Source organism: Drosophila sulfurigaster, chromosome 2L, assembly GCF_023558435.1.
Source record: "Drosophila sulfurigaster albostrigata strain 15112-1811.04 chromosome 2L, ASM2355843v2, whole genome shotgun sequence".
NCBI classification, from domain to species: Eukaryota; Metazoa; Arthropoda; class Insecta; order Diptera; family Drosophilidae; genus Drosophila; species Drosophila sulfurigaster.
In genome coordinates, this window is record NC_084881.1 from 26,906,121 (window position 1) to 26,929,155 (window position 23,035).

The window sequence follows — 23,035 nt, forward strand, 5'->3', positions numbered from 1 at the left end:
TTAAAATCTCAAAAATTCGCAGGCTTCAAAGGAGTGTAATAGCTTTTAACTCAATGTTTCTCCTGTTTACTATCAATAAATTATCGACTTGTATAAACTAGTTTATTCCAGTGTCACATAAATATTTTCTTACACGCAAATCTAATAAATTCCCAGACTTCAAAAGAATGAAAGATAATTTAATTGATCATTAACCCAGCGTTTCTCCTGTTTACTATCGATAAATTATCGACTACAAAATTCCAGTGTTACACTACATACTTTCCTACATTGGAAACTTAAATATTCCCAGAATTTAAAATAAATTAATATATTTTTATTTATCATTAGCTTTTGTTTTTTTTGTCTTTCCTTTTACTATCGATAAGTTATCTACTTGCACAATCTAGTCTACTCCACAGTGACTTTTTCAGCTGACTCATCAAGAAGCGAGTTGCTGGTAGTGTAACTAGAGGCAGCTCAATGGACGATTAATGTTATCGTCTTGTCTCACACATGCCACAATTATTCATCCACTCACACTCTGGCCCCCTTCCCCATCCCTTCGGCTTGTACTTGTTTAATTTGTATGTATGGATGTGTGTGTGTGCGCTTGTTGTGTGTAAGTCAAATGTTTACTTGGGTAATTATGATTTATTCGGAAAAACATTTCTTTCAAAAGCCGTCAGCAGCATCCCGCTTCGCTTCGCTTTCTGCACTCTCATTCATTCATTCGTTCATTGAGAGTGTGGGTGTGGTTAATGAAGCGGCTTTCTTACGCAGTAGTCGTAGTAGTAAACAAACGCATGTGGCAAGCACACACACTTCACACACACACACACTCGAATGTCTTTTTGGGCCAACAGCAAGTGGGCTTGGCACGACAAAAGGCTAATGTCCCTTGGTCGGTTGCTCTGTCGTCGGCTGCTTCGTGTTTATCTAAGTTAATTACAGCAAAACATTTTTAGGATCGTCGCGTCGCCGTCGCCCTCTCTTTGTCCTCCCCTTTTCCTCACTCCGTGTGCAGCTGCTGTGTGCAGGCTGAATAACAGCCTTGTTTAAGGGTCCACTAGCTACCACTTTACGCATGTGTGTATACATATACATACATATGTATGTACTTTAAGGGTGTATATATCGGTTGATATATGCGTGCATGTGTGTGTTGGTGTTTACGCATGTTCGGGCGCGGACAGTTCCGCTGATTAATTGCTGCTAAACACACACAAAGTGCTGCTCAGACACCGTCCGCAATGCATAAACAAGTGCGAGTCAACTCGACAGCTAAGGACCCCGTAGGCAACAAGTTATGTGATGTAAGAAGATCTTAAGTGTCGATATGAAATTTGCATATTCTTGTTGTCATTTTCATTGGATTTGAAAGAGATCTTGCTACTAGAATTCCTCTCTTATCTTTCTTTCTTTCCAAATCTCATTATATTGCAACTTTTGTAGTCTTCTGATTGTTTTGTCTGAACTTATGTTAAACAATTAGTTTATCAAATTCAAAGATTCATTCTTAGTGCATATTCTATTCAAATTTCTTGTATTGAAACAAATTCTAGCACTATCTAATTCTCAAATCCTATATATATAAAAATTATAGTCCTTCAGAAATTTGTAGTCACAGTTTACTCCTCTCTAACTGTCAAGATCCTTAAATTTATAGGCACAGTTTGCTAATATTTTAGTTCTCCAAATTCTAAACTAAAAATGTATAATCTTCCCTAGTTTGCAAACTTCTCAAATTTGTAGTCATAATCTACCAATTTAATTCACTTCTTAATTTCATATTCTTCAAATTTGTAGTCTGCAAAGTTCTGAATTTTCCAGTCATAGTTTCAGCAATTGCGAAGACTCTTATTATCATATTCTCTTCTGCTCTAATTCCCTCGCATAGTCGATTTCCCATGGCGTCTGCGTCAGTAATTTGCCAATTAATTTGCGTCTAGGGACTAATTGTATTCCCCAGTTGTTGTTTGGTGGTAACTAATTAGTAAATTATAGAACTAAAAATAGAACTAATGAAACCATAATTAAAGACACTTGTTAAACACGTGGTCAAGAAAAACCAACTAAAAAACTGAGCAAAATAAATTAGGAAAAGCAACCAATATTATAAGCAAACAACTTTTGCTTTTTTCGGTGCATGAATCATGTTGACACATGAATGTTGACTGTAATGGATTGGCCGTGAGTGCAAATCAAATTCGATCAATCATCAATCGATCCAAAAAGGTTACACAAATGAACCATTGAACTCTTAACACAAACATAACAAATGAGAATATCAAACCAAATCAAACAGCTGCAACTAGAAATCTAGTTTATTGGAGATGGGTACAAAAAAAAGAAATGTCAAATGGACAAATCAATTTCCCGAACGTAACTCATTGCTTGATTTAATCAAGAAGTAAATTAAATAGTTTGGCTTTAATTGAATGCCCAAGTGGCAGCTATTATTATTTGGTAACAATGTGTTGCAAGTGTGTGTGGCACGCACCAAAGTCTGACAAACACGACTACCTCTCATCAGCAAACGTCGACAAGTTGTCTGGCGGCGCCATTTTCGCTGTTTTGGCTTTGAACTGCAACTCAAAGAAGAAAAAACGGCAACATTCAAATGCAAGTTGGAGGCAAGGCAACGCCTGAATAATTTCCGCCTCTCACTCGATGCGAATTGATTGTCGAGTGACGACGTAGCAGAACAGACGGCAGCCAAGACAGTAGTCAGACAGACAGACGGACGGACAGACGGACAGTTTCTCGCCCGGTTTGGCTTCAATTGTTTGCTAGTTTGTTAGTTGGCTGAACGATAAGTATCTGGCTCTGGCAAAGGGAGAAGCAGAAGGAGGAGAAGGTCTGGACCTTGGGCATTGGGCATCGCGCAATGGCATCCACAATCCGGCTGTGCTTCCTCATTCAATGAATAAAGAAACAAACAAACAAGAATTTTGTACGCTTGACTGCATGTTTGCATGAATGAATGAATGAATGGTTGGGCGAGTGAGTGAGCGAGTGAGTGAGCGAGTGAGTGAATGACTGCTTGGTGGTGCAAATGGCTGAATGAATTGTCGGTGGGTTGTATAAATCAACTTGGCGTTTATCTCAAAGCAAATAAGTCAACAGTGAAGACGGATAGCGAATGCAACGCCATGTGAATATCGTCATCATTCCGAATGTGCGGCATCTTGCCACAAACTCAACTCAACTTAACTCGAGACTCGACTCGACTCGACTGAACTCTGACTGGACTGGGCTAAAATGTTGTCCGCTTTTGGCGCTGACATGTGCGATTTAGCTACGCTCGCCAGCCAACTTCAACTCCCACTTTCACAGCTCGCTTTCAATGTCTGATTGCATTGCAGACAGACTGGAGCCGAAATGGCTAACAATGACTAATTCCATACACATGTTACTCGACGAACAAACCAACAAACAAAAAGCAAGAATACAGTGAGTGAATTAATTTTTCAGACGTTGCCCAAGTTAAGCAAACAATGCAAATGAGCGTGTTACGGTCTGCTGCTGCGACAAACACAAAAACATTGTGGAGCTGCCAAATTACATTTAACATTGCTAAGAAAAAGTGTGTGAAAAATTTACATGTTCATGTTCAGCTGACAAGTTGCAGAGCTTAAGACATCTGTTAAATTGTAGCAAATTGTGGTCAAAGTGATGGCATTAATTTATAAAAATTTTTTGAATCAGTTGTATAAAGTATAACGAATATAACCTTTGGTATATTTTAGTATTTTTGGTATATTACGCAGGTATATTGTTAGAATAGAATAAACATTTGTAGAAAAAAAACAGAATAGTATGTCGATATACCAAATATAACACTTGGTATTTTTTAGTATTTTCGTATAATAATATGGTATATTTATGACATTATTTTCCAATTTATAAAATTGTTTTAAATCTGTTTTTTATAAAAAAAAATAGAAAAGCGTAGAATAATGTAGCGATATACCAAATATAACATTAGGTATATTTTAGTATTATTGGTATTTTTATTTAGTATTTCTTTTCTATTTATCGGATTTTTGATAATGAAATAAAGATTTTTTTTCATTTAATTTAATATAAATATATATATATATATTTTTCGTTCTTCTATAATGTCTTACAAAATCTTCATCTCACAAAGCTTCGTTGTGCGTTTAGAGCTGCCAAGTGCATGCAATCAGTAATGCAAGTGCATAATGTTATTTCAATATACAAATTACCGAAATTTTGCATTTGGGCTTAACCGATATTTGCGTTTTGCAAAGGCTGTGTAAAATGAGGCGACAAGTGAAATGAGGGAGAAACCAGCAGCTTAAACATCAATCGACAGACGTCTGTGCAGCACACACAACAAGTAAGAAGTAGGAGGAGAAGATAGAGATACGGATAGACAGACAGACAGACAGACGCAGCCAGGATATGGATGCAGAATGTAGCTACAATTATTTGCAACAATTTGACAGCTTATGTTGTATAATTGAAATGTGATGATTCAGGTGCACACGATTGAGTGCGTCGTCAGCTGCATCTACCTTAGATTGAATATAGCTAAAGACGAGAGAGAGAGAGTGGGATTATGTCGAGAGAAGGAGAGGAGCGTCTGTTGAGTGTGTGTTTGGTTTGGTTTTGTAGCAAGACCGCAAAACTCGCTCGCTGGCACGTCGGCAGTAGATACAGATGGAAGTATCTTGCAGATACACAGTCTACACTCTATACACTCTATATATTGGAGTGGCAAGCAAATGCAACAGTAATTCATCAATTAAACTCTGCCCTTATAAAATTACCGATATTGCACACACACACAGACACACAGGAGTACACAAAATATGCAAATGTTGCCACGTTTTCGAGGTCAGGTAAGGCTTTTAGCTGTTGCTGATGTTGCGGCTGTTGTTGCTGCTGCCTTCTCTGGTCTCATCTCATCGATGAACTGTAACTGCTGCCAAATGTGCGGCTTTGGCAATTTGGCAGCACAAACTAATCGATGGCTCAACATTTGACCAGACACAAAGCGAACAAACTGCATCTCCATCGAACATCCAACATACATAGAAACCTGCACGCATGTCATAAATGATGCACATTGTATCTGAGAGTATGCATTTCTCCAGCATTCTCTACTCTCTCTCTCTCTCATAGACTTCGACCACTGCAACTGCCCCTTTGCCACTTCCACTTGCTACTGGCTGCTTCGACTGCTGCTGCACCATGTCCAACTATTGCACATGGCCAAACGGCTTACTTTGCGGCCGGTGTTCGTTTGTGCTGCTCTTAATGCGCTTTTGCATTTGCATTTGCATTAAAAGCAGAGCCACAAGCCGGGACCAGGCCTAAAATGATGTACAGTGGGAAAGGTGTCATCGAAAAGTGGACAGTCTAAGAAAGCTACACTAAGTGCAGTCAAAATCTGCAGAATATCAGATTATTAAAGTTGATTTGATTTGAGTTGATGTTTTAAGAGAATGAGAAATTCCTAATTTAAATGAATTTTTTCTTGGTTTTAGTACATTGTTGAATTTTTGGTATATTAATTTTAGTACATTTAAAGTCGAAGAGAAATGATAAAATATTTAATAAAGAAAAGTTTGGACACATTTGTGGGATTATGTAATGACGAAGTATAAGAAATAGACTAAATAAAAATATTAGAGAAATTAGACTAAGCGATTAAATGATGTCAACCAAAATTTAGTCACAAATGAAAAATAATTTGATATGTGATGTGATGAAAAAAACTATAAAAATATCTTAGAAATTGTACTGAATGATGTTTACTAAATAAAAGCATATTATAGATGTGTTATGACTGCTTTTTCTTTTAAAACATTTGCATTAATTATCATAAAAAGTGTTAAGTAAAGAATTGAAGTTTATTTTACAGCATTAATTATGAAGCCTATAAAATATGTGACTCATTTAACTACCCAAAAACTAAAGCAGCTGTTTTGTATCAAAATAAGACATAATTTCCAGCTTATGCCCACTGTAATTCAAAGAATCTGACAATTTAGCACAGACACACACACACATACAGAGAGAGAGACACACACACACATATACATACAGAGACACGGAGGGAAAAGGCGCCTCGTTGTGCACCACATTGCTTATTTAATGAGATTAACGTCCAAAGACAAACGTCATGTGCATGTTAACAGTAGCGCTTGGACGGTCCATAGCCACAGCAAAGTATCTTTCGGATACGGAACGTTGCGGTTCGCAATGTTCTCAACTCTGAAAATGTCCATGGACAGTTGGCAGCTGCCTCTGCTCGGCCGCTGCTGCTGTTGTTGTCAATTGTGCTGGCCATAAAAGGCAGAAGGCGGCACATTAAAATTCTAAAATGTTTTTGCCTGCCTACCGAATGGAGGAGACTGAGTTTGGGGCTAAAGCTGAGGCTGAGGTTGAGGCAGCGCACCATAAACGGGTCGGGTCACTGCCAGTCGAATCATGGCCAGAACACCGAACCACAGACAGAAATGTCAGCGCTTTTTATATTCCCTTCTTTTCTTTTTGGGAAGACCCATTGAAACTTGACATCAAAGCAAAAGACCATAACGACGATGCTCTCCAACGATAATGTCTTTCGAGGCTGTCGTGAAAATATCAGCAGCATTTGATGCACCGCAACCACAACAGCAACAACAACACAAAAAAGGAAATAAACGACGCATCCTTGACCGAGGTGAAAAGTGAAAAGCTGTCAGCATCGCTGCAAGAAAAAACTGACTCGCTGTCAAATATATATATATATATTTCTATAAGCATTCATCCATAAAAGCTAACGAGCTGTAAATTATGAAAACTCTTCGAGTTCTGCTTTGGCCGTTGAAATTAAGCAATTTCTGAGCTCTTTTTTTTTAAGTTCTGTTAACGCATAAGAATATAAGTGAACTAACGAGGTGATTTCTCGATTTTAGCGGTTGCTATAAATATGAAATAGTTTGGGGCGAAAAAAAGAGCTGCTCTTAATGCACTGCAAAATGTCATGGGCAAAGAAGTAATTGAAAGAGCTGAAAGACAAAAAGTTGGAAACAAAAGCTGCAATTTGTGAGAGAAAAATGTGGTGTAATTTTTAAGTATTATTGCAGATATTTTTACTTAAGAATTATAGGAATGGAAGTTAGACATTTATGAATGGAACCCTAATGTTAAATTCATAAAGTTTTGAATTAAAAAAATTTATGAAAATATTTGAATGGTTGAAATATCCTAGAAAATAGGTTAAGCTCTTTGATTTCAACTTGTAATTATTTCATGGATTTCAACTACAAAAATGATTTCCTAAACTTCACAATTGCTAAATTATGAAACTCATTTTCCTGTCTCACAAATTTCAATGCTTGAGACAAGGAAAAGCCAAAGACACCACATTTAATTTACATTACAAGAAACGATTAAAGCTTAAATGGAATTGAATTAAGTTGGGCTTTCTTATAGAGCCCAAACGCAGTTTAGTTTAGCACGCGTTGCGTGAAACGTGTTTTTCAAGTAAATTGAAATGAAATGAAATTGCAATACGCCAAATGAATTAGCCATGTTTCGCAGTTTCAATGGCTGTTGTGTTGTGTGGAGTTTATGTGGTGTTGTTTTGCTGTTGCTGTTGCTGATGCTGATGCTGTTGCTGATGCTGTTGCTGCTGCTTCTGTCGACCCAGTTCGTAGCCACAAACAAACAAACTCAATTACTGGAACAACTATTCTTTTTATAATGCCACCCACAAAAGCTTTTGCGCTTTAAGCAGTGCAAATGGCATCCTCTCATTTCCCCAACGAACACAGCAAATTGTAAAACGTTTTCATGAAGTGCTTTGGGTGAAAGGCGAAGGCGAAGGATGAGGATGAGGACGAGCTAAGAGCTTTTCATTAACAGCGGAGCAGGACATAAGCCCGCAAATTAATGTAATGACACAAGCCACCCACACACACACATACTCACACTCACACACATGGACAAATACTTGAATGTGACTGTGGACATTCTAAGCGGCTTAGGTCAAAACTCGTAAATGACTTTCAAATCTAATCTACTTTAAAACGAAGGCTGAGATGCTCCTTCCTTCCTTCCTTTTAGGTAAGGTAGTTCCTCATGCCATATCCCTTCAGTTTGATGTCCTTTCAGGAATCATCAGTCACACACACACGCACACACACACTCACTCGAAGGGCAGCCATATTGAAAAGCTTTTGCTGATTTGCCGATTGTCAGTGCGACATGCGTACCAATAATTCATCAAAACAGAAGGCGCCTCCCAGACATGAGGACATCAATGCTTCAGTTGGGAGAGAGAGTAAGACTTCTTCCCCAAGATTTCGAGACGCGTTAGCTTTCAAGCATATTTTTTTGAAGGCCTTCGACGTGGCGGCAAATTGCGTTGCGAAACGTTCTTGTTGCCGCCCTTCGTTCGACGCGCGGTTTCACGTCGTCGCCGCAAAAACAACGCCTGACTGACAATGATGAATAAAAGGCGATAAATCTGGCCCAGAAGAACACCAACAACAACAGCAGCAGCAATAGCAAGAAAAATAAACCAGCAACAACAATAACAGCTGACTAGAAGAAGAAACTGCGCGACGGATTTGAGCCAAGCCAAAACAGAAGGTACGAAAACGGGAACGGAAAGAAAGATATGAAGGAAAAGGGGAAGGAGCAGGGGCAGAGGGGAAAGGAAACGTGCCACTGTTCGTTGCACGACGGAAGTTGGCAAGACGGAAGACATTTGTTTCAAGCCGCGCTAGACTAGGCTTCACTTCGCTTCGCTTCGAGATGCGATGCGATGAGCTGTGTTTGTTTTTGGGCCACATGCCACATGAGGGGGCAAGCGAAAAGCGGAGAAAGGGGAAATGGGGAGCCGCCTGATGACGTGCGCTGATTTGTACAAAGTGAACGCGGCATGCATGGGTTGTTGCCACTGCCACTGCTGCTGCTGCTGCTGCTGCTGCTTTTCCTGCCTGCTGCTGCTGTTGCTGTTGCTGATGACAGCAATGACGACTTTGACAGCGAGGGTTGGCTCAACAATTCCTTTGTCGTGGCTTCTGTTACAACAATGATGAATGAATCGCGACCCCAAAAGACATTTCAATTACGCACATGTCTTCATACAAAGCGACCCACTAATGATGTTATTTGCTATAAAAGGCTTTAAAGATAGGCAACTACTTAATAGCTGCGACTTCTTAGATTTTAGGATAGGCAGGAGAATTTCTGGATAATAAACAAAATTGAAAACATTAAAATTCTTCTCAAAACAACAAACTGATAAGTCAATCAAGTAAATTTCAATCTATAAAGATAGCTAGGATAAAAGGTAAATTTCTGAATTCATTCATTTGATATTTCTTAAGAGAAACATACAAATATTAAGACTTAATTCGTTATGATTATGTTATGTTTATATGTGTTTAAATTTGGTTGCAAGACTCTTTTTACATTTCATTCTATCTATGACATTCTTGTCCATATCTTTCTAAAATTGAATAGTAATCTGATAATACGATTGAATAAATTACTGAGACACTTAAAACAATCGAACTATCTTCCAAAGAATAACCCTCTATGTTGATTTGTAAAAATTTAAGATACTTCTTAGCATTATTATCAATATCTTGCTTATGAAACCACGAAATTAATCAATTGTTAAGCCAGCCTTTTAAAATACCTTAAAAAAAACTGTAATTTTCCTTAGTGTAACGTCACCCAATATTGTTTTGTGACTATTATCTATATTAGCAAAAAGTTACTTCACAGATAACCACCAAATTATATAAACTAAACAATTTCTCAGTCACACCCCGTTTGCAATCTGCACTTGGTTCGCTACAATTGAAAATGCGAATCGCAAACGAGCTGCAGATCATCAACAACAAAAACAACAACCGCAGCAACAAAAAAGTATCGCCTAATGTCCATCATTGGTATGCTGGCAATAAACCGAAGCTCAACAATCATAGAGAGTGGCAACACAATAGCATTGGATTAAGCCAACGTTGAAAAGGCATCGACAACAATTGATGCCACAAGGAGGCGCAGCGACTGAGTCAGAGAGAGAGGTAGAGAGTCAGAGTCAGAGTCAGTGAAGGAAGTGGATGACGATGTCTTTGGCTTGGTGTGACGTGGGCGCCAATGGTGCAGATCATTAGCGTGGCTGCCACAACAGCGTGTGGCACAAACCCAACAGCAGCGCCTGGAGGCAATGTAACCAAAACAGAGACTAAGACAAAGCTTGATTTATGTTTTATGGTCAGTCAACATTAAAAATGTTATTGCTGTCGCCAAGTGTTTATTATTTTAATGTGTCACTGTGTGGGCGAAGAGGTGAGAGTGGCAGGAGTGAAGTGGCAGCAGAGAGAAGCAACTACAACTAGCTGTCCCAATCTCGACTGTGAGATACCCGCTACCCATTGCGAATAAAAGTAAAACATTGTGGTATTAATTGTAAAATGTACAGAATTGATATACCGCAGAAATACTAAAAATATGCCAAATTATATATTTGGTATATTTATATAGTAGTACGTTCAAACAAGAAAGCTACATTCGAGTATTATTTTGAGCTATACTAAATTAATATACCAAAAAAATACTACAAATTTTATTTTTGGTATATTTATACAGTACTTCATTGAAAATAATACTCGTTTACCCTATGAATAGTGAGTATAAAAAAAGTTTCTTCTACTTCACTCCGCTAAGAACTTTGCCTCACTGTGCGTCACTGTTAACTGGGCCAACTCTGGGGCAAAAGTGAGAAGAGTCGGTGTCAACGATACGCGGCAAAGCAATAAAAAGCAGCAGCAAGCGTGGGCCTCAGTTCAGGGCAATTGAAAGCGTTGCCTGTTATTAACTTTAGTTTAAGCTGACCACAACACAAACACATACACACACACTCACACACATATACAGACATATTAATGGGCTCAATTGAGCAACCAATAAAATAGATGACCAAATGTGTGTATAATGCTGTTCCTCTTCGTTGTTGCTGTTGTTGTTCTGTTTTACTTCATGGAATTTATATCGCTCAATTTGTTAGGGCGCATTACAAATGACGAAGGCATCGTTGCTATTTCAGCTCGGTATCAGATGCCACAATGTCGATACCACAAAATTTACGACACCAAAATGCAGCAGTCTAGTTTGCTACACATGAAACATATACCACATATAGCTTCCAATCTTATCCCCCAAATTGTTTTATGTGTTCTCTAATAGAAAAAACTTTGATTTTTACGAATTAGAATGCAGTAGAAAAGCTGGCATTGAAATTTATAAGAAAAATGTATACTATAAACCATTAATTGAATTAAAATATCAAAAGCAAATTAAATTAATTTGGAGAAATTCATTATAAATTAACGTTTTAGACTTTTCGAAAGAGTAGAATTAATAGTTACACAAGTATACTGTTTTATACTTGAAATAATAAATTAGGAATATAAAAAAAATTATAAATTTAAATACAAACTTCTTATATTGTTTAAGATAATTTATCTAGAAATGTAGATTTCACAATAAAGATTATCAATCAATAGAAAAGCTAACCTTAATACTTATTTATTGTAAGAGCTATTTTCTTAATACTTTACTAAGACAATCAATCAATTAGTCTTCGAAAATATTAGCAAACCTTTTTAGTAAATCTGTTATTAAAAGCGTCTGCTATGATATACTTTAATCGGATTGTACATGGCTTATAGCTAATTGCATGATAATAAGACTGCAACTCTGTCAATTAATTGTGCATACACTCATCCTTATAGACAACATCAAAAGAGACAGAGATGCAACAGCTAGAGCAAGCAAGAGCTAGCATAATGGAAGCAGGATTTGCCTGTTGGCAGTACGAGCTTGTTGCATGCAGTTTGTGTGTGCAACAGACACATGCAAATCTTTCACCTGCAGCAGCATCAAACCAGCATTGATAGCGACAACAGCAACAACTGTTAAGCAACTCATTTTCCTGTTAATTAATTTAATTAGAACATTTGCCCCAACCTTTATATAAATATATTTTGAAAAAAAGAGAGCAAACATGCCACGTTGCAAGTAACCACTTAACCCACTACTAAAGGGAGTTGCAACCTCTCCGAAAAGCAGCGTCGAGTTAAACTTTTTTAATTGCATTCAATGTAGCTGCCAACGCTGAATGAATAGTGGAACTTTGAGCGAGAGAGTGAAGGAAAAGCGAAGCCCAACAGATGATGACATTGCCAAAGTTGAGGCTAAGGACAACTGCGGATTGTGTTGTAGGTCTTGCGTTGAATTCCTTGCTGTCATTTAATGACATTTTCATCAACTTCACACAAGAAGAAGAGAAGAAGAAGAAATTGCCACCCGAAAACATTCCTTTACCACTCCTCATTATCATTATAATTGTCATGCTGATTTTGCCCTCTCGAAAACTATTTGCCAACACATCGCGCTCTCTTTTTTTTTTGCACTTTTGTTTTGCAAAGTTTGAGCCAAAAGTTCTTCACTATTGTGATTTGTATGCGAGTTGTTCGCAGAGTCGTCGTCGTCTTCACATGGCACATCTCAAGTAAATATTCCTTCGGCGTGACTTCATTTTTAATGAGCAATGCCAGGCGCAAGTGTAAGTAATAAAAAGAGTGCCCAGAGAGTGGAAGCCAAGGAATGTCGAAGTTGATGTACGAATGACATGCATAATTACATTTCAATGCTTAATGGCACTCAAGCGCATCTTCCTCAAACAAAAACATCGCAACAACAGTCACTTTAACACTTCAAAATTGTCTCTCTAGTCTGTTTACAATTCAAAAGGCATTTCAATCGCACACACACTCTTAAATGATATTAAAAAGCAATCGATTAAATATTCCTCAAACAATTTCGCAATCACTTCGATGGGAATAAAAGAAATGAACTGTCAATGCAAGTAACTAAGCAACAACTAAGCAAATTAATAAATAATGCGATTGTGGATAGAAGTAATTGTTTTATAACAGAAAGTATGAACAAATTTATAGATTTTTACTATATATTAAAGAAATGTGGAAGTAATATCGAAGACAAACAAACTTCAATCCCTCAAAGGCCAAAAAAAGACTTCCAAAAAAAGATTAATTAATTCAAATTATTATTAATTGGAATAAGTAAACGATTGAAAAATGAAATTAAATATCACTTTAAGCACTTTAAAGTTTATTTTGTGGAATAAATTGGCAACCAATTCTAAAGAGTATAATATTGCTTTAAAATATATGAGAGAAAATATTTAAGTAAATGCCAAAGTAAAAAAACAACGATTCAAGAAGCAAACAAATGATTGAAAGAAAACAAAATTGAATAGAATGTACATATTCAATAAATTTGCAAATTGATATTAAATTGAAAAGTTGTGAAGAGACTACAATAAATGCAAATGCAAGTTATTTATGAAGCAATGAATGAAAGTGCTGAATACATTATGAAATAGTTGAAGAGAATACAAATTGTGAATAAATGGTGCTAAGTAAATGTAGATGAGTGTAGTTATAAATATAGATAGATCTAATAGGAAAATGTAGTTTCGTTAGAAAGACTTTTAAATTCATAAAAACTGTAATTGAAGACTCTTCAATCTTTGAATACGTATTATATTTTACAAACAATAGCATATTTAATGCTCCCCATCGGTTCAACTTAAATACCGACTTGTCAACCTCGTTTAGACCACACTAAAATGCAAATAACTTTGTTTAATTGCAGTCATCGATAACGCTGCTAACCAGCTGCACATATTGTCAATCGATCCATAGCAACAATTACAAAGTCAAAACGTAATGTAGAGGGAAGTAAGGAAAAAATTGGAACACCAGGCATGAGTTGCACACTGGCAATTAATTTTTAATTTGGCGAGCTAAAACAAACTTTTGCGTGGCGAGACAATAAGTTTTGATGATAGACTCCTCTTACTTTGGAGGGAAACTAATCAGCAACAGAGTGCTGAGGCGCGCACGTGAAAGGCCAAAAACAAAATGTACAATTATTAAACTTTTAATCAATTTATCAATATTAACTTTTTACTTGTGAGCGCAAAAACTTTGCCACAGCGCACACAACGTATTTTTTTTGTTCTATGAAGGTCTTTAACTTTTTCATTAGAGCAAAGCAGAGACGTGAAGAGAGAGAGAGAGAAAAGTGTAAAAATGGAAGGAAATTCGCTTCAATTTTTGTCGTTACGCCATTTCAATTACTGGCCAGGCGCCAAGCCAGGACGATCAGTGGCAAAATTTATAGAGACAAAAAGCTGGAGACGTCGTCGTCGAATCAGAACAAAGAGAATAAGTAAAATGTGCGCAGAGTGTGTGTGTGTGTGTGTGAGTGTGGACGATGGCGACATGCAACTCATTTGTCGAAAAGGGTCCAGAGCAAGAGCAAGAGCAGGAGAGGAAGTTGAAACTCTGCTGCACTTGTCGTATTACTAATTTCCCTGGTGACCATGGGGCACGAGCCGTTGCCCGTTGCCTCGTTGCCTCGTTGCTTGACTGCTGGCAGAGCCATTGAACTCGACGTCAGTGTGCATCTTTTGGCGTCATCGTTAAACGTTCAATCTAGCAGGCAATGCGGCAGGTTGCCAGGATGCTGCTGCTGTTGCAACCGATGTTGCTGCTGCATCAGCAACATTGCAGTTGCAACTTTTTGATTAACGCTATTATGAGCTGATTGTTCAGTTGACCCAGGTTAATGCTCCAGCGCCTGCTGCTCCTTTCTCTCCCTCACTTACACACACACACACATCATGCCGCCGCCTGCTGCATGGAATGTCCTTTTGCTCGAGGACGAGTGCGAGGGAGTCTACCAAATTGCACTCATGTGTGTAATTTATTTTCTCGGCATAAAAACTTCCTAACCGGAAAATGAGCACTCAATTAAGAAAGCCGTTTAATCCATGAAATGCTCCAATTGCACCACGAGTGCGAAATCCCAAGCAAGCCAAGTATACTCTTCCCTTTCCCTTTCCCTTATCCTTTTCCCTTACTCTGATGTCCTTCCCTGCTGTGCCCAACGACAACTACGACAACGACGACGACGACTGGTCTGTAAAATTGCTGTGTCTGGTAATTGATAGGGTGCGCCTTTGGATTTATTTAAAGCACATTGCAGCGATTTGGAATTCCCAGCTCAAATTACATGCCAAATGCTTCAAATTCTACAAGTATTTTAAACACAAAATACTCTACGAAAAAGTGCTTTCAAAGTGAGTGCGAATTTATGAGAGCTTTAACGCTATTTAACTGCATGTTATTTGTGGGAAAGGGTATTGAAAGTGTACAAACATAATAACTACATGCTTTATGAAAATTTTGCTTGCACACAGATGAAACTAGTGGAAGTTATTCTCTTGAATAATAATCATTTTGGTTGACAATGTGGTATATTCTATGCTTTATGGTATATTTGAAGTGTTATAGTATATCAATATACCAATCATTATACCAAATATAGACTTTGGTATATTTGAAATGTAATAGTATACCGATATACCATATATACACTTTGGTATATTTGATATGAAATAATATATCGATATACCAAATATAGTCTTCGGTATATCTGAAATATGGTATTATATGGATATACCAAATATAGTTTTCAGTATATTTGAAATGTAGTTGTATATTGATGTATCAAATATATACTTTGGTATATAAAAACAATATCGCACTGTTTTGCTAGTTTTTGAAAATGGGTAGCGATATATTCTGTACTATATGGTATATTTAAAATGTAATAGTATATCAATATACCAATTATACACTTTGACATATTTCAGTATATTAATTTAGAATAATTTAAAAACATTACCGCTTTATTTCGCTTGTTTTTGAAAATGGATAGCTAGCATACTCGACTCTAGCGTTTTTACTTGTTTTATTTCTTTTACTTTTAATAAAACAGCAACTAACTCAACTATTTATCAGTGCTTCCGCATCTCTAGTGAACACTTGAAGTTCTTTTTTCTACCAGTTCAGCTGTCTTTTCCACCTCAGTACTTCTTCCACCTTCTCCCACCTGCCTCTCTCTAATCTAAGTATATCTAAAGAGTAAAAAAAAACTATCACGCATAATTCAACAGGCAATGACACTGACTAGACTATATAATATGGGCAGTGTGCGTGCATTTTAGCCACGTCGCGACACGTAGACGACTTCAAAGCGCCGCAAAGCAGTGGGCGACTCTTGTTGGCGGTGACGATGGAGGTGGCGGTGGTAATAGGAGAAGCTAACTGTATCGATGATCTTCCGCGCAATTTAACTTGAAATTGAGCAAGGTGGTGGAGGCGAGGGAGAAGAGGGCGACTTGAAATTACGTGAACTTCCGTTGCAGCCAATTAAGCGAGCAAAACGTTGGTCAGACCCCCAAAGGGAGGCCACACTGTACTTTGACTTTGGACAGCCCGAGTTCATTGCGACAATCGCTTCCTGCCTGTCTGCCTGCCAGTTAAGTTGGCCATGGCCACAGAGAGAATATAGTTCCAATGATTCTGAAGCTGTTTCTGCTGAATGTTCTTTACTTATTATTTTTTTGCGTTTCCATCGAAGAGTTGTCTAAAAATAGTTTTGCGACGCGGCGACGCCATCATTAAAACTGTCTGCAACGTGTCGGAACAGCAAACATAACTGTTAATTGCCATTTTCTGTGGAGCTATTCCAAGTTCCCATTTTCCTCCGCTACGTGTGTGTGTGTGTGTGTGTGTGTGTGTTGCTGCTACTCATTTTCATATTTCGCCGCATGCGCCTCATTACAATTTAATTCACAATGTAATTGCAGTTGTGCGCGTTTGCCGAAGCTCTGAACTGAAGATTGTGGAACTTTTGTCGTCGTCGTCGACGTCGTTGTCGTTGTCGACGGCACTTGACACGCGCCTCACATAATTTCCCTTCACATGCGTCTTCTTCTTCGTATATGAATGTGTGGCACACAGTTTCAGATACTTGTACTTATATGTAGCTTCCTTCCCTCATTCTCTCCCTCTCTTTCTACATATAGTATATCATGCCTTCTTCCTTCCGTGAATTTGCATATGCATTTTTGGTAGTCGACGGAAATGCGACAACTAAAAATATTACGTCTGACATTGGATTTCTTGGCTCTGTTGTTTCCTCTTCTCCACCCTCTACTCTCCCCTTCTCTTTCTTTTGCTCTGCCCATTTGCATATTACTTTTATTCAAATTATATTAAGTAGGCACAGTTGAGACCGTTATGGAATGGCATCTTGAGAAAATTGTGAATTCATAATTCCTTTGGCGGCAGCGGAATTTCGTTGGACTTATGAAAATACAACTCGAGTGTGTGCCGCACACTCAACTATAGTGCTATATCAACGTGTACTTGATATATTAATGTATATATAGTGATGACATTTTGTAAGTCGCTTTTGCTTGTCGAATATAAAAAGCAATTTAAGTTGCAAGAAATCTACAAAGTAAATTTCAACATCAGCTACTCAAAATTGACAGATCTTGTTTAGGTTTATGTTTAAGAATGCAATAGAAGTTAATTCTAGTAATAGAGCTTAGAAATTTATTAATTTTAAATATGAAAACTAACAGATCTGGTTCAGTATTTGGTTTCGAATAGGAGTACGAATTTGTTTCTGAATTTGATATATAAAAACTTTTAGAACGCTCTCAAAAGTTTAACAATTCTGTTCAAATAATAGAACTATTCCTTTTCTTCATTTTAGCTATAAGAACTGATAAATCTTGTTCAGCATTAGACTTGAAAAAGCAATAATATATTTAAGCTGAAAGATCTTTTTTGGTATTGGGCTTAAGAAATTTAACAAGACTCCTCATTCTTTTACCTTTAATAACTGATGTCTTTTCCAACATTAGTCTTAAAAAAAATTAATACAACTATAGTCTAGAAATAATGCTCCAAAATTCATAAATCTATCTTTTATACATCCTCAAATTTCTTATTCAATTGGAACTCCTTTTCTTCTACAGCTGCATTAAGTTGGCAGTATATTATGCCAAAATTCGAGTAATTTTCTTGGCCAGCAATATTTTTGCGAAGCATGTCGCATCGTTAACTCAATCAAGCACTCTAATGCACAGCGAAGTTTTCGTCGCTAAGAAAACTTGGCATTACCCTAATCGAAACTGTCTGAATTTTCCGCACGTAGCGAAAGGAGAAAATCAGCATAAGCAGCGCAATGTCTCCAAAATGAAGTAGCCCCCAAACAAGTTTGTGTGTGGATGTGGATGTGGCTGGGTGGCAAAATTGCAGCGCCAAAGTGCCACAAAACGATCAACGCTCAACCGCCCACTTGATAGAAGTAATTTCGGAGTCTAGATGTGGAAGAGTATTTCTGTCTCTTCCCTCTCTCTTTCTCTGTCTCCCCTGCTTGGCTCCTCTTGACTGTTTTGGCCAAGTGCTGTGCATTTAAATGGTCGTTTTGTTGCTTCGCCTAATGACAACCACTTGCGGCTGTCAAATGCAACTCTGGGGCGTGCCACGCAGCGTTGTAATATTTTATGCGTGTGCGGTTTAAAGTGCCAAGCAACGTCGCAACTGTGGCAGCCTTTTTGCTCTTGCTTTTGTTTTTGTTTTTGCGCGCTGGCCGCCAACAATGGCATATGAATGCATTACCAGGACACACACATTCCCTCCTCCCTCCCACACTCTTCTCTCCTTGCTGCACTTTCATTTTACTTGGTCACAAATGTCCTTGTCGTCGTCTTCACAGTTGCAACAGCAGCAGCGTATTGTTGCCCTGGCTTCTTCTTTCCTTCTTCTTCTTCTTCTGCTCATTTGGCAGCATTTCTGTTGTTCGCTGTTATTCTCGTCCTGCTGCTGCTGTTGCCACTCGGCGCATTCATAATTTGCACATTAACCTTATTTTCCTGTTATGCATGAGTGCGAAAAAATTGTCACCAAGCCCGAAGGTTTTTACGACTCGCCTCTGATGGATTTTAAATGAACTTTAACACATGCCACGCGCTCAAGTCCTCGCCCTACTTCCTCTTCCTCTCCCTCCCTCCACATTCTTCTTTATTTTTTCAACAAAATGGGCGTTGGCTAAGTAATTGGTTTTTCAGGGGGCAGTCCACACACACACACATATACACACATACTCACAGATTACCTTGAGTTGGCTCTGATAAAGCAGCTCAAGGAAACCTTCACTCAACCAAATGCAACTAATCAACAAGCGTATTTTCCCTACTTAGAAGCGCGTCCAAATGAAATACTGAATGAGTACTAAACTCTAGTTATTTAGAGATTTAGGGAGTGCACCGTTTATGGCTAACTTTAGAGTAGAAGACTAACATAATATAGAAGAAAGTGAATAAAGTTTATAAAGAGAAATAGCAAAGAAACGTATTAAATATCATTATACAAAATGATTGCAATTTCTCTTTAAATATTGCAGTTTATATAGAAAGATATTGCTTAACAAATAAGTAAGTATAAACGTGACAAATTTGATGAGCTTCTCCTCGAAGATTTGAGTTTATCTAGAAAAATATTACACGGAACATAATCAAACATCTTATATTTCAATATTACAGTCTATATTAAAAAATATCGAAATAGAACATAATCAAAAGCAAGTAAGAAAGATACGGTAAAAATACTAAAGTATTCCAAAAGTCAAATTTGGTACATTTCCCTTTTTTACATTCTCAAAAGAATTTATAAGGGGTAATAAAGAGCTTCGATTTGTAGAAATATCACAATCGGAAAAGAATATAAGAACATAATCAAATTGGATATGAAAGATTTTTTGAAAAGATCTATAAATAGGAATTCAAGTATCACAGTTCAAACTCATAATGCCTAAATTGTAATAAAATGAATAAATCTTTTGTTATAACTTCCACATTTTATGCTTTAAGAATGGGACATAAAATTCCAAAAATACAATATAATCATATTTTAACTGTTAAATTTGGGCATTAAAGATCCGAAAATAATATGCTTTTGCAGCCTAATAAAAGTCTACAAAATTTCCTCTCTCGGAACACCTAATGAACCACTTCTCACAAACAAAATATCAGAAAATATTTCATCATTATTTCATCATTATTATCCAAGTAGTTAGCAAACCTTTTCTTTTCAACTATTTTAACGCTGTCATTATTTCTACAATAATAGAATACTTGTATTTCTTGACTAACATTATGAACAGCCTAGTTTTCTCGGTTGAGTGCGGCATATTTGAGAGGCCATCATTTGAATGTGCTGCGATTGCTTTCACCATAAAAGCTTTCTCCGCTTTGGCCATATCCTAAGTGTTTCCTTACTTTGGCGCACGTTTTCTTCTGCTTCGGCTTATCTATTGTTGCCAAAAACTGACTGGCCCACATTAGCAATTGTGTCAGAGCCTGAAAGACCAGCACGAAGACATTTGCAGTATGCAGTTTGTTGTCTTGGTGAATGTATGTGAGTATCTTGTTATGCATTCATTGGTATCTCTTGCATTTTCTTTATGCATTTCTTTAGCAGTGACACATTCATTTGAATTACTTCCTGCCCGGGCAATGAGTGGGACCACCCAACAAAAAAACGAAGGAAAAGACGCTTGACTCCATTTCGTTGGCTCATTTATAAGCAGCACATGTGCGCCTGATGTGACTTGTCTCAAACCAAAAAAAAAAAAGAAAGAAAATAAGGCTCAGGCTGAGAGCTGCAAGAGAATGCAGCGCCTGCCAGAAAGTAGGCGTGGCTTGGGAGTGGGTGGATGTTGTGCACATTTTTAGTGTGTGCCAAATGCACATTTAATAACGTAATTTCTGAAGCGTGCAAAAGATATTTTTAGAATTTAGTTCTTTTCTTCTTCGTCTTCTTCTTCTTCTACCGGCAACTTTTCTGCTTCATCTTGCAACCCAAACTGCAAACAAAGTCATATATATACATATATAGACTTATTTATGTGTGTGTGTGTGTGTGTGTCGCAGTCGCAGCACTTCGACGTGAGGATGTCGCACAACTTTTTTAGCCAAATTTGCATATGCAACTGACGACGTCGACGTCGACGATGATGACGTAGCCTGAAGCAGCAGGAATTACCGAGTGGATGGCACTAGAAATAGCTGCCAGCCAGTTCTCAACTGTCCCCCCTCCCCGCTCCCCTCGATCCCTTTCGCCGTCAACCTTAGTGTATATAAAAAAGCTTCGCCACTTTTATGCAAATAATGTCTTCCAGGAATTTTTGCTATTTATAGTTAAGATACCAAACGTGTGGATGCCTGATATCTGAGAAAGTGTGCATTAGTAGTAGTGTCATATGTGTGTGAGCGTGTGTGTTTGTGTGTGTGTATCTTCTTTACAAGTTATTGCTTCATTTATTCAGCAAGTTCTTCACCTTCGCCTCCGTTCTGACTTTGGCAACTATCTATCTATCTATTTATACATAGAGCAAGGTTAGTCATCTATGTATCCTTGCGTATCCTTGCGCTTTCATTCACTCCCAGCCAAATTACATTCTGCAGCAAACTATTAAAGTTTTTGGCAGTTGATTTCGCTATTTTTCTTGTTTTTTTTTTGTTGGCTCTGCTTGATTAGTCATAATTTAGATTGGCATTTCCATTAGTCGAGCTTGGAATTTATTACTGCATACTATCATAATTTTGAAGTAACTTACCTAATTCCACATAGAGTTTTGGTCGTATATTCTCCTGCCAGGCACTTTGATTACCAATCACGAAGAGTGTCAGTAGTAGGAAGACTTGCATCCATCCGAAACTTTGGCTCAGTGTTTTTGCACTTTGCAGATGCATTTTGTGGCTTATATATTTGTTGTTGTTATTATAATTATTATTATTTTTGTTGTTGTTGTTGTGGTTACTGTTGTTATTTTGCTTGCTTTTATTTACCGAGTTGTGGAAATGAAACATTTCTATTTTTGCATAAATTTTTACTTAATTTCCTTGCTATAAATATTTTGTTGTTGCGGTTTTGTTTTGTTTGCTTCTGTTTGTTCGCTTGTGTGTTTGTGTAACGTAGGGATTATATTTAATTTATTTACTGCCTCTTATTTACTTACTATTTAAATGCTATTCATTTGTGTCAAATATAATTAAGTATTAATTTTAATTTTTTGCTTTTTTCTTTTTTGTATTATTATTATTTTGTTATCCGTTTCTTATTTAACAATTTATATCCTTTTAACAAAGTTGATAAAAACTGAGCGCCTTTTTTTTGTATTTGTATTTTTGTTTTTTGTTTACTTTACTTTTTTGAATTATTGTGTATAACTTTTAAACAACTGACTGCGGGAGTTTTAAGTCGTTACTGAAAAGAGAGAAAGAAAGAAGAGGAAATTAGTTATATATTTTTATGATTATTAAATACATTATGATCAAGAACAAATTCTTTTTATACTAAATATTTATAGAAAAATAAGCGGATATCCTAAAAATAAGATGTGTTTAAGAAGTATTTAAGAGTAGTATTTTTATACCCGCTACCCAATTATTGCTTTTGGTACAATTTAGTGTTTTTTCAGTATATTAATTTAGTATATTTTTTAAGAGCGAAGTCGAGCATACTCGATTGTAGTTTTGTTAGGTCTTCAATGTGAATTAAATTAAATTAAATTCAACTCGAACCATATTTCATAAATGTAAAATCATAAAATACTTTCTATAATTTACAAATAGTTTAATTTTTTTATAAACCCTCTAAAATATTAGGTTGTTTGGTAATGACATACCGGTTTTTTATTGATTTTTGACGACAATTTTAAAATACTTAGCATTGTCCGATTTAAGTGTTTTATGTACCGTTCTCTTCGATGATTTTCTGTCATTTTGATGGTAACTTGTATATGCCTCTCCTAAAGAAGTCCTTGTCCCTACTGGCAAAAAACTCGGCGATTCGATTTTCACAATCCTCCCTTGAACTCAATTTTTGTCCATCGAAAAAATTTTACATGGCCAAAAACAGATGGTAATCGCTTGGGGCAATGTCCGGTCTATAAGGTGGATGCATTAACACTTCCCAACCAAGCTCCCGTAGCTTGTGATGCGTCACCAAAGATGTATGGGGCCTGGCGTTGTCATGATGGAACACAACGCCCTTAC

At 37.1% G+C, this 23,035-nt stretch overlaps 1 protein-coding gene across 1 annotated transcript in view; it reads right to left on the reverse strand.

The window, feature by feature from the left end:
- The window catches only part of LOC133850452 (semaphorin-1A), a 178,049-nt gene extending 155,943 nt beyond the window's left edge, over positions 1-22,106 (reverse strand). Inside the window, 1 exon segment of the mRNA XM_062286557.1 lies at positions 21,595-22,106. Coding sequence (XP_062142541.1) covers positions 21,595-21,847 — 253 coding nt within the window. The 5' untranslated portion in view covers positions 21,848-22,106.
- Positions 22,107-23,035: the final 929 nt, after the last annotated feature.